The sequence below is a fragment of the Echinococcus granulosus genome (genome assembly GCF_000524195.1).
Source record: "Echinococcus granulosus chromosome Unknown EG_S00075, whole genome shotgun sequence".
Lineage (NCBI taxonomy): Eukaryota > Metazoa > Platyhelminthes > Cestoda > Cyclophyllidea > Taeniidae > Echinococcus > Echinococcus granulosus.
The window spans coordinates 8275-22731 of NW_020170455.1; the positions used below are offsets into that span (position 1 = coordinate 8275).

The 14457-nt window shown below is 42.8% G+C and overlaps 3 protein-coding genes across 3 annotated transcripts; 2 read left to right on the plus strand and 1 right to left on the minus strand. All coding sequences in view use genetic code 11, as the record gives it.

Annotated features, from left to right (window-relative positions):
* Nucleotides 1-2461: 2461 nt before the first annotated feature.
* On the plus strand, nucleotides 2462-3028 carry EGR_07335 (Proteasomal ubiquitin receptor ADRM1; the record flags this gene model as incomplete). The annotated part of the gene is made up of 1 exon (XM_024496584.1): nucleotides 2462-3028. One exon carries the CDS (start codon nucleotides 2462-2464, stop codon nucleotides 3026-3028), a length of 567 nt encoding a protein of 188 aa, XP_024348963.1.
* A 1778-nt stretch (nucleotides 3029-4806) lies between these two features.
* EGR_07336 (hypothetical protein) lies at nucleotides 4807-5238 on the minus strand (the record flags this gene model as incomplete). The annotated part of the gene is made up of 1 exon (XM_024496585.1): nucleotides 4807-5238. The coding sequence occupies one exon, from the start codon at nucleotides 5236-5238 to the stop codon at nucleotides 4807-4809; it is 432 nt and encodes a 143-aa protein (XP_024348964.1).
* Nucleotides 5239-10356: 5118 nt separating this feature from the next.
* On the plus strand, nucleotides 10357-13091 carry EGR_07337 (Serine/threonine-protein kinase MAK; the record flags this gene model as incomplete). Its single annotated transcript, XM_024496586.1, has 8 exons — nucleotides 10357-10482; nucleotides 10581-10661; nucleotides 10795-10878; nucleotides 10981-11031; nucleotides 11097-11267; nucleotides 11303-11408; nucleotides 12681-12739; nucleotides 12885-13091. 8 exons carry the CDS (start codon nucleotides 10357-10359, stop codon nucleotides 13089-13091), a joined length of 885 nt encoding a protein of 294 aa, XP_024348965.1.
* Between the last annotated feature and the right edge of the window lie 1366 nt (nucleotides 13092-14457).

The window sequence follows — 14457 nt, forward strand, 5'->3', positions numbered from 1 at the left end:
TTGGCACCTGATTCGTTATTTTAGTTAAGCACCTGAATGTAAAACTGAACAATGATTATTTCATTGCTATCCTACCGTGGGCTTTGTTTTCTAACGTGAGGAGGCAAGTTGTGCCAATGCTAAGGCATGTGTATTTCATAGAGGGATGCTACTCATAAATATCTTGGGGTGAATTTGTTAAGGTTAAAACTACTGGGCATTTTAGAAGTGGTGGGTTTGCTGTATGGCTGTCAAACGTACAAGCCAGCAGATGTTACCTCAGTAAATCTGGCGAGGTTTCCTAAGTGTATCTTGGGAACTGCGGGAAACTTTCCAATTCAGGTACTAAGTGAGAGTACTAGACAGGTCAGCCGGATACGTTTGGTTGAGTGCACGACCAGCAAAAGGGAAAAAAGAGAAGAATGTACATTCACCAGAGTCCACAAAGAACAATCCGACACACCATAATGGAGCTCTATCCCAATATTGGTTGCTTAGGAGGATGAGAGCGAATTTCCTTTTTTTATAAGTGGTTGCTGAGATGGCAAGGTGGAACAAAGTAGAGCCATAAAAGTTACCTGCCATAAAAGATTTCATTACGATATCAATCTTCCACTTAAGACACTGCCTCCGTTAGTTTTATCACTTTATTCACGACATGTTAATTTGCACTAGAATGGATTAAGCAGGAGTAAGAGGCTAGTAAAATGCCTCCCACATTTTAGAATCCGATATATAGATATGATGAGAAAAGCACCATATAAAAGGTAGTTAAATTGGTACCACAAATGTGCGATTCTGGAAGGTACAAGGAATTCGAAGCGAATTTTATTTTCTAGGCGCTGGCAGGGGCTTCACATTTCGATAAATAAGCTTTCCCTGGACATTCATTTCTCAGCTGCCTAAAAACAGCTATGAACATTTCTATTTATTACATATTAAATTGGTAAAACAAAATGACCTGATCATCTTAGCCAATCACTTTTCGTTATTTAGGGCGTCTTTCGTTTCATTCGCGTTGATTTGGGGCTCACGCGGAGTTCCCTGATTCTTCAGCATCACTTTGTGTTTCTCGGCTTTGTCGCGGCAATAATTTGTTTTTGTATGTTCATGATCTATGAACTTGTTTGCTGTCTTTAAATTTGTTGTTCTTTAAATTAATCTGCATTTGTGCTTTGCGTGTTTGAGTACTTTGCCCACTTATGGATTCATTCCCGGCTTTGTCATTTTTGTGTCTGCATTATGTACTTCCTCTAGTAGTCAACACTAGTTGGCTGCTTACTTGTCGCCACTTTAGCATGCTGGTGTGAGCCAGTGTCTACGATCGGTTGTTTTTCGTTGCGCAAATTGTATTGAAAACTATGCTCATATTTTGCTTTTGATAGCCAAAATTACCGTGTTTGCCTAGTGTTTTTTAGCTGGTTTCACTTAGGACTAAAACCAGTGCTTCTGGAACTGTAGTTTGGATTTTTCGCGTAAATAGTATTTTGTACACCGGTTTTTACACCTAACTAAAATCCATATCTCTACCACTTGTTACCTGTTTGTCAGCTTCGTTTTACTCCTTTTCCTCGTTAACACATAAGTCACGTGATCCATCTTTGCATTTTGGAAGTTTTGCGCTTTGAAAGGTCGAATCCTATTCAGCACCATGTAACGTACCATTTTAGTCGTTTCCCAACCATGTTAGTTCTCGTTTATGCCTTTATGTGCATAGGAGTTCCTCAATAATGTGTACTGGCTTTAATGAACGTAGGTCCGTAGCCGAAATTGCAAATTTTCTTTGTATGCATTTCTATTGCTGACGGAAAGTTAATGCCATATTTATATCGTTGGGATATAGTGTCATTACTACAGCACTCTTAGTTACCTATTCTTGTAACAGGCCATTAAACGAATGTGCTGAGTATTCATATAGGTAAAGTTGTGTTTCCTGCTGTATTTTATTTGCTGTGCAAGACAGTTAGGTTGTACTTCTTCGTAAAGTAATAAGCCGTTGAAGTATATTTTCTTAAATCACATCTCAAGTGCTTGTGAACTTCGCTGATTGCTCCTATGATTGGAACAAAGACACATTGCCACCAGCCTTACAGGCCGACAATTGGTGCATTTAAAATTTAGCCATTTATAGATTCATATGTAGAGGTAGTGATGGAACTGATCCGATGAATTTGGGGCCCCCGTTCCGGGAAACCCTATGGGAACGCCGTAGCTCTCACTAAAGTTAGAGCAAATTGAAGACCAAAAGTAGCAACTTCAGACTTTTAAGCTCTCAAGTGGCGTCGGTTGCTGAATTGGATATCATAACGTTCACATAGAGACTACTGGGGTCCCAATGTATAAAAAACTAGGTGTGGTTGTAAATACAGTTAGGCTTTCTTTCTAAGTTCTCATTATGTAAAAGGGGTGAGTGAACTTAAAAGCCCAACTTTTTAATCCATTGATCTTCCTCGATAAGCTAGAATCCAGTTGGCGGTCAAGAATGAGCACCGGATTGTTTGATCGCCAGCCGTCAAAACCGCAGGCTCGCCCACTGCTCCAGTTCAAGGCGGGCAAGATGACCATGAATCCGGATAACAGTGTACACGCAGACGCGCGTAAGGGGTGCGCCTATCTCTACCAGACCTCTGGCGACTACAGCGTCCATTTCTGCTGGTTCGACCGCCGTACTGGCCTCATTGAGGAGAACTTTGTCCTGGTACCACGCGAGGCAGAGTTCAAGCCCGTGCCACAGTGCAAATCGGGTCGGGTGTTTGTGCTCAAGTTGAGTGCGCCGCAGCGGCGCTTCTTCTTATGGATGCAGGAACCCAACGCCAACAACGACGCTCAAATCTGCGAAACGGTCAACAAGTTCATCAACACCCCACCCGCACCCATCGGCAGCTCAGTTGCTGGAAGTTTGGTCTCTTCGCGCTCCGCTGGACGCATGGCTGACTTTTTCAGTGGAATGCGTGGCCTCTCTGGTATAAATCAGAACGATCTGCTCACTCTTTTCTCCATGGGCATGGGATTTGGAATGCCTTCAGATGGTGAAAGGTACATTACTTGATTTTTTAATTCTTCGCTCTGGTAAAATGGCGTTTACAACCTTGATTAACTTAGCAACGTTAGCCTTTGTTTTAGGTTTTTAACGCGTTCGCTGTACGTATTACGTTTCTGTGATGTTCTTGCAGTCTTATTTGAGTCCGACATACCTGCGAAATTTATCCCCGATCAGTCTGCGATAGTTGTGGCTGCACACAATAGCTTCATGTGAACAAGTTGGTTGAATATGCACTGGATACAGAATCCTCTTAGTCTTAGGATACTTACCTATTTTTTGCTTTTTTTTGGCTAGAATCAAATTTGGGAAAAGTTGATAACGCCAATTGATATTATTATTAGAACGAGGAAGCATCTGGGTGGATGTGATGGTCGACTCTCCTCTGAGACCTTGGTGACCAATGTATTAATTCTGCTAATTTAGGTTAATAGGTATTCATTTTTTGGCGAAATCTGGGACGTTTCAGGCTTTTTATTGCCAGTCTTTACTTTGAAAAGCTGTTAAACCTTCACTAAATTTTAATTGCCAAATCTCCTCGCAATTGTCTACTTTGTAAGATTTGGTAATGTTCGAAGTTGCACATAATATTACGCTTAGATATCGGTTTATATGAATACGAGGATCACGATTTTCAGCCATGTTTGTTGTTTTGTGTTGTGTTCGAATCATAAAGTTGGATTGGTGTCAATTAGAGTGAAAGTTATCGCCCTTCCGATTTTTATTCATAAAAACGTGGTTTTACAATGACCAAAAATTGTTTCATCTTTCAGCGAACATTCTAATTTGCATACATCTTTTGTTGGTTTTCCTCTAATTTGCCTATGGAGTCTTCGTATTCGCATTAAAGTACCTTGTAACTTTGATGGACATTTAGATACTTATCCATAGCCTTTGGAACGTCAAAAATTCCGACTTTCCGTCGTACTGTTAGATGTGAGACGGCTCTTGAGGCAAAGTCTGCGCTCTTTGAGCTCAGGTTGCTTGAACTCAAGTGGCGTAAAAGCAAAATTTCAAACTTGGTAATCTTTGAGAAATGCAAATCCACGGACTTTCCGCCTTGCAAGATTCGAATATCTTCCTTACTCAGGCATTGTTGTTACCTGCAGGTGTTTTTCACCGTTCACAGGATTAATACTTCCTTTCAAAAATCAACGACATTTCTTCCTTTTTTTAATTACGGTCACGGAAACACGAAATTAATCAGTAAAGGGTCAGTTGGATACACATCCCAGGGCTGCATGGGAGTTGTCCTAAAACCCCAAATCTATGCGCCTTGTAGGTTTCTGAAAAACCCAATTCGGGTACTAGTGAAGATATACTCTTTAAAGAACCTGATAATGCCTAAGGTGGCAATTTTATACCTCTTGAGCTACCGTGTCGGAAAATATGTGCTCAATCGGTATCTGCGTAGCATAATTAAAAAAAATCGAGGCCGTCACTGTGAGCGGTCTGAAACTAAGGTAACTCAGGCGTAACGCTTTAGAAAGTCAGATTTTTCTCCTCTTTGTCACTGTGGAATGTGAATTTGGTAGGAATCCATGCTGCTGTTGTGTTTATCTGCAGCACTTAATGGAATTACGCTATTCATGTTTGTTTTCAAATCCTCAACTGTTCGCTTGAAATCTGTTGCTCTTACGTATACTGAACGAGGGTGTAACTTCGACCCAAGTGCAGCTTCCAGACGTCAACAAAGTTTTTGGAAGTGCGTAAGATTTGAAGCTGTGGGCGCCATAATTTAGCTTCTGAGGCAGTCATGCTGTGTCTACGTCGGTAGCTTACTCATACTATCTATTGTTAGTTCGGCACAAGCTTTGCCGGTACCGACGGGTCGCCTTCCTTTCTCCAGTCGAGTGGAAGCGCCGGCTATGCACACCGCCTCCTCGAGCTCCGTTCCTGCTATCCCCGCCTCCAATTCTGCTCCGGCTGCTGCCGGCTCCTCCTCGTCCACCGTAGATAACCAACCTGTGAGTCATTACTGGCATCCTTTGCCTATCAATTGACCGCTTGTTCTCGCTTTTGGCATTCTGCGATTCTCGATTTTGCTTTGACTTTAGGGCAAACTTCGTCTCCAAGATCTCCATTCCATCCTCTCCACCATTCAATCGGCTACCACCTCTGATCGTAAGCCGCCCCCCTTTTTTGTGGTCAATCAGGAACCCTGTGTCATTGTCATGGGACGGTGGAAAGATGACACTTGCTTGTTCGTAGTTTATCATTGGCCTCTAGTTTGCGTTTTGGCGCAAAAGCTGGACTAAATATCCACAAAGTCACTTAATCGGGAGACGGTTGCAGCATATAATAGTAGTACATCTCGCGTGGATTATTGTTTTGGTCTTCAAGACCTTCGGGATGGAGAGAAACTGGGCGGAATTGTCATCGAATAGGCCTTTTGAAGAGCTTTTTTTCATTAGTATAACTGTCATGAGATCGCTAATTTATGTTTGGTCTGTCCTCCAGTTCACGATTTCCTTCTCAAAGATTGTGACTGCGCGATAGGTGTACTCTAAATGACCGAGCAGTGATTTAAGGGTTTTTGCTAGTGAACGAGCTCGTCAGAGAAAACTCTGTCTCACTCCTTTACGCTTGCAATCATTGAGCGAATTTATCAATGGATCGGTTAGTTGGCTCTGAATCACAAATTCATTCCAGAAAAGCTAGATCAAATGTTCGAACAATGTTAAACAACCTTCTGCACGCCTTAACTCTATTTAGGCTTTTTCATCCTTATTCGGCTGTGAATACCTGTTTCTATCAGTTAATGCAGTTGCTTACATAGTTTCTGCCATTATTTGATGCTTATGGATTGTTGGATGGAACGGTTGATTTACGGTTGTACTTGTCCCTGTTTCCTGAGCTGAGACCGAAGACAGTGAGTTTTGGACGCTTTTTAGTGACAAAGAAGGGGTAGCCTGTGCAAAAATAATCAACACGCTCTCCTTTGTGTGCAGCGGCAGTAGTGGTGCTAGACCGATCATAGGGACCATTCATGTCAAGTTCGTTAGATGCGCCAACCAGAGAGGCGATTTGGCAAGGATGCAAAATTGAGTGGAATTGTCGATTGACGTCTTTTCAAAAGTCAATGTTATTTTTCTCTTCACTGGTGAAACGGTGTTTGCATCCCCACCATCATCATATTCAACAACAACAGCAAACTTCCTAATTCACCTCTAGCCCGCGATTTGGTGCCGAAGATATGTTGAGTAGTTGGTGTGGTTCGGGGAGGTGGGCGGTCAATTCAGATGTTAGGTGAAATCACGTCTCTGCATTTTCAGTTTCATTGAATTGATATTTAACATTAGTTCAAAAGCTCCTCTTGTAGAGCTAGATGCATTGTGGCGTTGCCATCATTCAATCAGGTGCGAGCTTGGTCAGTTTTGTGGCATTTATTTCAATGAGTGAAGCAAGTTGTGCTAGTGTTTATGAGTGCCTGTTTCACTCCGAGAATCAAAGGACGCACCGCCGGGCCATCACCAACACAGTTTGGGTGATATGTTCAAAAGATGGCTGGTTCGTAGTTCCTTTTAGTTTTTTGCGTCCCCGCTAAAATCGTGGCTTCTTCATACCATTTGAAGATAGTGTCCTCTGATGAGGCACCAACCAACGAAGAGGCGTAGTAGCTGCACTGCTAACTACATTTGATGAATGACGTCCTTCCGGTAGTAGATTTACCAGTTTTGTTTTCACTAATGGGGACTGGGATAGGGTCGTTAATTTTCGGTTCAGTTTATCCCGAATTGCAGTAACCGCAAAACTGGGCCAAATGTCCGCGTTATGAATACGGGGCAATCTGTTTATTGGATGAAGTCGTCAGTTAATGGTGTCGTTCAGGTTGCATTTTCACTTTTGTTAGTTCTTTGCTGGTGAAGGAAATATACATGTGTTTATTTCTTACGAAAAAAAGATGGAGCATTGGGTCGTGCAGTTGGGTGAAAAGAGGAGTCTTGCACCCGGTAAATTTATTCCGACAGATGACGTTGTGGGCGTTACAATGGAAGCGGACCACATGATGCGCACTTTGATGCGGTGTCCTGTCCAGAGCGCTAATCCCACTGCCGACCCATTTCCTTGTGGTTGTTTTGTTAGCCATCTTGCAAATAAAGGCTACATATGTGTATCCATGCCTTTCTTCCCATTTGATTCATGAGATTTGTAGTTGCAATTGCAAAATGGATTTCGATGGCAATTTCGATCACCCTTGGAGTGAATGCCAGATTCCATTTGCTTGATACGTTTACCGCACCTAAAGTTTTGTGTGTTATATCCTCTTCCGCACGAGTACCACACAATTCCCTTACAATATTTTGCTTCTTCCATTTTCGTTTTACCGGTGGATAGCCGCATTGATAGTTAGATAATCGTTTGTTTTGTGATTTTTTTTGCCAATATGCGATTGCTTACCGACAACTCATCTACCGGAAGCTGAAAGCGTAGTCGCTGTGATGACACCCAAATAGTAACGCGTTAGACTAATACATGACCTTACATAATGACAATTACGCCATTCTACATCCCACTGATTTGCACCCTCTCACCGATTTGACTCATGTTTAAAATTGTAACCGTGTTCCGTTAAAGTTGAAACCGTCCCCTCACGGAAGTAGCAGAATTTGAATTTGTTGATTCTATGCTTTTCAGATTCTGATCTGAAACACGTCTGTGCTCAGTCTTTTGCAAAGTCACTGGAAACGAATTCCTCATTTCCACTCAACATTTACTCTTATATATATTTTTACGGGTGTCGAACCTCCTCTAGAATGCAAATCATCATTCTTCCACTAAATTCATGATACGGTCCTTTTCTGCTTTTTGGATTTCTCATAAGGCGTTGTCATCACCCAGGTAATGGAACTGTCCGATTCACTCCTTCACTTCTGCCATCATAGATGCTGTTTCCTTTGATGGGCAGAAATTTTCGAACTAATTAGCTCCTATAATGGATTACTTTGCTCCTCTGTAATCTTCCATCCTTAATCAACTTACCAGAATCGGAGAGGCATGTCGACATGACTCAGGGTCTGAGTGTGGACACCGTGACGGAAGTGATGGACAAGGAGCCCGCGCTGGCGGAGCGTCTGGCTGCCCACCTTCCGCCCATCGACCCCGAAGACCAGCAGCTCACTCCCAGCCAGGCCGTCATCGCCAATGTCCGCTCACCCCAATTCAAGTATGCTCTCAAAGTGAGTCAGAACCCACTCGTATTTTTTTTGTTTTGTTCGTTTACGCATCTGGAGGTGACAGTCCACACTGGTGCCGATGCTGGCGTTTCCATTTACATCGGTTTCACATACCCCTACATTTGTTCAGGGGATTGACTGGCAGAAGCATTTTTTAAAACATTTCCTGTACCTAATTGATATGCGCATGGCTGAAAACTTTCCGTGAAGCCGTGAAGTACCTCAATGCGGCGTTCAAATCATTTCGGGAAGGTTATAGGGCGTGACTTATTAGTGTGGAGAAGGGCTGAGAGACCGGCACCATGGGAGGTAGTACCGTACCACTGGGTTGAATTTCGCCTTACGTCGGATTGTATGCGAGCAAAACAAATGCCAGTTTCTTCGTGGAAAAACGGTGTTGCTTCGCGATTGACTTAATGAGCTTGCAAAATTTTTGACTGGTGGACGAGCGCACAGTGATTAAATGCGGCAGTGTAGATAGAGAACTCCGCTCTGACAAGTGATTTCCCTCTTAAGATGCCGCAATGCGAGTGGACGTATGTACCCCATCGGCAAGGTTTGACATGATCGCTGTTTCGACATTATGGGGTCATTCGAAGTAAATTGAAAGGCTAGCGGAATTGGATGAAGTTGTATATCTAGGGTTGGATTGACGGACGACGTTTATCGCGCTCTCCTATCAAGGGATTACAATTTGCCATTTAATTGACGATGATGAAATTCTACCCTGCCCTAGCCTGAAATGGCTTGATCCTATTTCTGGCATTGTTTGTTCCCCACATATGCGATTTGTGCCTTCATTTAAGGTTAAATTGAGGGAAATCTTATTACTTTTCTGAACCCGAAGAAGTCTGGCATCCTCACTTAGAGGTACCCCTCCGTTTCTTCCCTTGTAGTCGTTTTCGGAGGCCTTAGAATCGGGTCAACTGGGTCCGGCTCTTTCCCAATTCGGTCTCGGTGAGGAAGTCTGCAAGGCCGCCGGCACTGGTGGTAGGTTTCGGGTTTGTAAAAAACGAATTAACTCTACTCATTCACTTTATCATAAAACGGTCATTTCCTCTTAGATTTGGAGGCGTTCGCCTCGGCGTTGCAGGAATCCCTAGGTGCCGAGAAAAAACAAACTGAATCTTCCTCTACCTCCATTGGGGAAACGCCAAGAAAGGCGGAGGGGAGTGACGAGGATAGTAGAAAGGACGACGAGGCAGGGGAGAAAATGGATACTACTTAGGTGAAAATACGTCAATCCACCTACTTCTTTTCCCCCCTTCCAAAAAAGTGCTTACACCTTCGTCCCGGTCATTCAAACCACGCAGTTGATTCCTCTTTTGCGTTATCACAACCACAACGACCAGATTGCGTACCGTTTTGTGATGCTCTCCCAAGTCTCCCTACCAGTCATTCATTTTACCCTTTTGGAGACAAGGTGAGGCGGCGTCAGTGCTGGTTTAACTGTCTCTCAATCGCTGTCTCCTCTTCCGCGGTGCCTCGCTCTGTCCCTCTGTCTCTTCCCACCCCTTTCTGTCAGATGCTGCGCACCAACTTGCTTGCTATTGAGTATCGCCGCTTTCTTTTCTTCAGAGTCAGATTGGATGCGTATGGGTGATGGTGACAAAGCCTCATCCTCATGGAGGGTTGGGTTTTCGCCTCCTGAGGTCTGCCAATCTTGCGCCTTGGGGTGATGGGGTCCTGCTAGCTACCTGGGGTCAATCATTCCGACTGGAAAGTAATTCATACCTGCGACTCGGGAGACGGCTTACACCATGCCACCAACGGTACATTGCTCGTTGGGGGTGTGGTGCGTCCAAGTTCCACGGCGGGTTGTGTGGGGCTGTGCTCGGGAGGGATTGCTCCCACAGGTGGGTGGCACAGTGCGGTCGCGTGTGATTAGGCAGTAATAGACTGACGCGTCTGTGGTTTTTATAAGGCCGCGTGGGTGCAACTCATGTAGAAAATTTGCAGGATTAGTGGATGAATGCGGCATATTATCATAAAACTGGTGGGTGATCAACGGAAGTTCGGAAGGAAGAATTTGTCATGTTATTTTGGGGAGTGTAGGAAACATTTCGGGTATTTTTGCATATTTGTGAAATGAAAAATTTTGAGATTCAGGGAAAAATACTAGGAAAACCCATTATTGGAAGGAACTGAATTCTTCAACAAATGAATGGCAGTCCTGTGAAGCTCGAAAATAATATTAGCAAGAGCAAGATTGGAAAAACAGGATTTTATCAACATGCTCGACTTGAATCAATGGTGTCACTTATATTCCTCATGTTGTACACCGAGGTATGTTATTGTACTTTGCGCAGTGTATTGGCATATCAACAGCACTAGTGAGACAGCATTTTGTTTTCTATAATGTAAACTTTACAATATTTTAATAGTTGTCACCAGTAAAAACAATGCGTGATGACCTTGCCGGCTTAGTTGTATCTGTGTGCAAAATTGTGAGGCACTCGAATGTCGTAAAATAAAAGTGTGCGGATAGGCAATATGAATCGCTATCATTTAACACGACAGTTAGGGGATGGTACATATGGATCCGTTTTGCTAGCCACTTCCATCGATTCCAAGGAGAAGTTTGCTATTAAAAAGTAGTTCAATTTTACTCATGAAGTATTTTCTAGAATGAAAAAAAAGTATCGCTCGTGGTCTGAATGCTTAAGTCTTCGGGAAGTTAAGGTAATCTCACTTTCAGTATTTTGCTTCCGGGTAATCCTCTATGCACAATTTTTGGACGTTACTGCTGCCTTCGTTTTTGCCAATTTGTTTTATTAATCTCAGCCGTTATTAGTTTGGACAAGTGATCCACACTTTGTTGTGAATTTTCCAAAGGTACCTTGATTTGCTAACATTCTGAGCTGTCACTAACTTTTCTGTTTGTTGATTTTTCATTCAAGACCTTGAAACGCCTTGAGCACCCTTGTATAATAAAACTGAAAGAAGTCATTCGCGAAAAGGATGAACTCTTCTTTGTATTTGAATATATGAAAGAAAATTTGTATGAAATGATGAAACGCAGGTGTCTAGTGGATTTTTTTCTTATCTGTGCATCAATTAACCTCTTCATTGTGTTCTTCGTTCATAGTTTATAATGCCATCACAGTCGGCTCTCAGCAAAATATTTTATAGAAAAAAATTATTTTCTGAAGACTCAGTTCGTAAAATCACCCGACAAGTCTTGGATGGACTTGCGTACATGCATAAACAAGGTATATTTCCCTAGCGTTCCTGTTAATATGTGGCTTTTGTTTTTATTTATTAAATACTCCCCTCAAAGTCGGACAGCTTATTCTCGGTATCTCAAACACCCAGATTCCAATTAGTTTTATTCGAGTAGTTCAGTTATAAGAGTTTACCAATTTTTTGTTGTGAAGGTTACTTTCATCGCGATCTGAAGCCAGAAAATCTCCTCTGCTCCGGTGTCGATATTGTCAAGTTGGCGGACTTTGGTTTAGCTCGAGAAATTCGCTCCCAGCCACCTTTTACAGACTACGTCTCCACTCGGTGGTTGGTTTTACAATAATTCTGACTCATTTACCGAATTTTTTTGTAGGTATCGAGCTCCGGAAATCCTTTTACGTTCACAAACATACAATTCACCTATCGATCTCTTCGCAGTCGGTTGTATCATGTCGGAGCTGTTTACTCTGAAACCCCTTTTTCCCGGCGACTCAGAAATAGACATGCTCTTTAGAATTTGCACTGTTCTTGGCACTCCGCTGCAGGTAGCTTCCATTTATCTTTCTCATCACTTAACTACTGGTAATGCATATTTAGTAGTATGCACCTTGGTCTGCTGTTTTGTAGCAAGACTGGCCAGAGGGTTACAGGCTGGCGAGTGCGATGAATTTCAGGTTTCCTAAGTGCCCTCCTACTCGACTGAGCAACATTATTTTTAATGCCAGCACGGCCGCCTTGCAGCTGATCGGCGAGTTGATCTCGTGGAACCCGAAGAAACGACCGACGGCTCGTGCTGTAAGTTGGGATCTTTTCGACTTCTGTCGATGCTCTCTAAAATTCTTTGTGATTATTAGTTTTTTGCACAAAATACTCTATTTAGCTGAATAGATCTATCATGCATAGGTCAGTTTGAATGCACTGAACCAAATTTGCACCTAATGTACTGTTCTATAAAAGGTATTTAGGCGTTTTTTGCCAATCGCAAAGCCCCATAGGTCTACATTGTAATCTAAAACATTCTAAAGGGAATTGTTATGCCTATCCGTTTACGTGATCCCTTCCAAGGCCCTAAAAAGCAAGTTCTTCGTTGTTCCTGACATGGTCAAGCGGTCGAACAGTGAGACGGAGAACATTGCTCCTACTCGCCCAATATCTAAGGCTGCAACGGGTCCCGTATCAACCACTTCGAGTGGACTCTTTGAAACGTTTGTCTCCGATACCGCCGTTTCCGCTTGTCGAAGGAGTTTGGAGGTCAGAGACAAGAATGGTGAGGGCGTTGGTATTAACATTTCCCGCATCAGCTGTGGACGCTTTCCGCCTGTTTGCCTTATTGTTAGCTCCCACAACAGTTTTATCAGCAGTATGTTCCACTTAGTTCCACGGAGAGTTTCTTACCTGTGGCACTTAGGTCTGTGTCTGTGGATGGTCTTACTGATTGAAGCAAAGAGATCTCGTCCCTTTCAGTAATGCCCATTCACAATTATTGACGCTTAAAATTGCCGGAGAGGGATTCATTCTTTTATTCAATCTTGGTTGAATTTGCTTTGAGTATTGTATTGTTTTTTATCCAAAGCAAGACCTCCCACTTGTTGTTGGGTTTTATGCGTGACAAAAATTACCGATATAGCGATCACTTTGTTTTAAATAAATCCGATGATTTTTTATCACATAAACCTAACTCTCTTTATGACATGATTTTTATGATTCGTTAAACATCAGACGATTTAGCTGACAATTGCAACAACAAGCACAACTGCCGTTCGTAGTCAAATAGCAAAATTGATAAAACTGAATACCGTTCCCTTAGATCAAAGAAACACAGGGATGCCTACCAACATACCACCAGATTGTCTATTGTGCGTTCTTTGTAGCCGTGGATGCTAATAAATAGGTGAATACAAAGGTGTTTGATAGGTAGATGCGCGAGTGGTTTGGCCATCTTTGAAGATGATAGATGATGTAGAAATCTGCGTGTTTCTTTTATATCCATGAGCTAGTATGCTGACATTGATTGGACTTTTCCGAAAGAGTTTTACACATTCATTTCTATCCTTTTTCTATCACCAGTTTTGCAAAATCACCTGACAGTACCTTTTTCAATGTACGTCGGCATCAATGGTGGTGGGCGTAGTCAACAACTCATTGTCGCATCTGAGGCCTCTTCGCAAACATCCATCTTCCACAGCGACCGAAATAGGACCGGAATGATCACTCCTTCTCCTGCTTCTACTATCTCCAATATGGACGCCGCAAAACACCTTCGCAACAGTCTGTACAGCCGATGGAAAGCTACTGACATTTCTAATGTGCGTCTGTGTAACTGTCGGTGCAATATGTTTAAGAAGCATGACTTATCTACCGTTTAAGAAATTAGCAGTTAGTGCGACTGAAATCTTGGCATGAACATTCCTTTAAGCATTAGCGGGGGCGATCATGCTAGCGATGAATGATGTTAGGCATATTCCACCGCACTACTGCTTATGCAGCGTCCGAGTTGCCAATGAAGACTATGAGTCCCGCGAATCTAGAAGTAGTGTGCAGATAGTCTGAGATACCAGAAGCTTGGCTGTAGTGACTTATACCACCGATATGGAGACCTGAACTTGGAAGATTGAAAATTTTCACCCAGTTGGGGTGAACTTCCTTTTTGCTAACTAGTCCCCGCCATGTTTTGAGTGTTGTCATCAGGGCCCCAGTGGTGGCTCATGAACATAAATGATTCCGTGTTAGAAGCTGAGTGAATGCGTCTGATATGTTGAGGGTTTAAAGATGGTTGCAGTAAGATCAAACTTCTGGCCACTTTATGGAACCTGTATTTATTTTGTGCATAGGATCAGGAGAAGCGCCCAGAAGCTGTTGTTGCGACCAACGGCAGGTCGAGCGGCGCGACAACGCAGATGAACCATCTTGACAAAATATCGCCAAACCGACACACCTCCCATCCACTCTTCAATGGACTGCAACCTTCTACTTATGCCACTAACAAGGACAAGCGCGTGCGCAGTAAACATGTAAGTAATTAACTTTTTCAGTTTTGGAATGTTTTTATTGCGCATATTATTAGCTAATCAGTGGAAT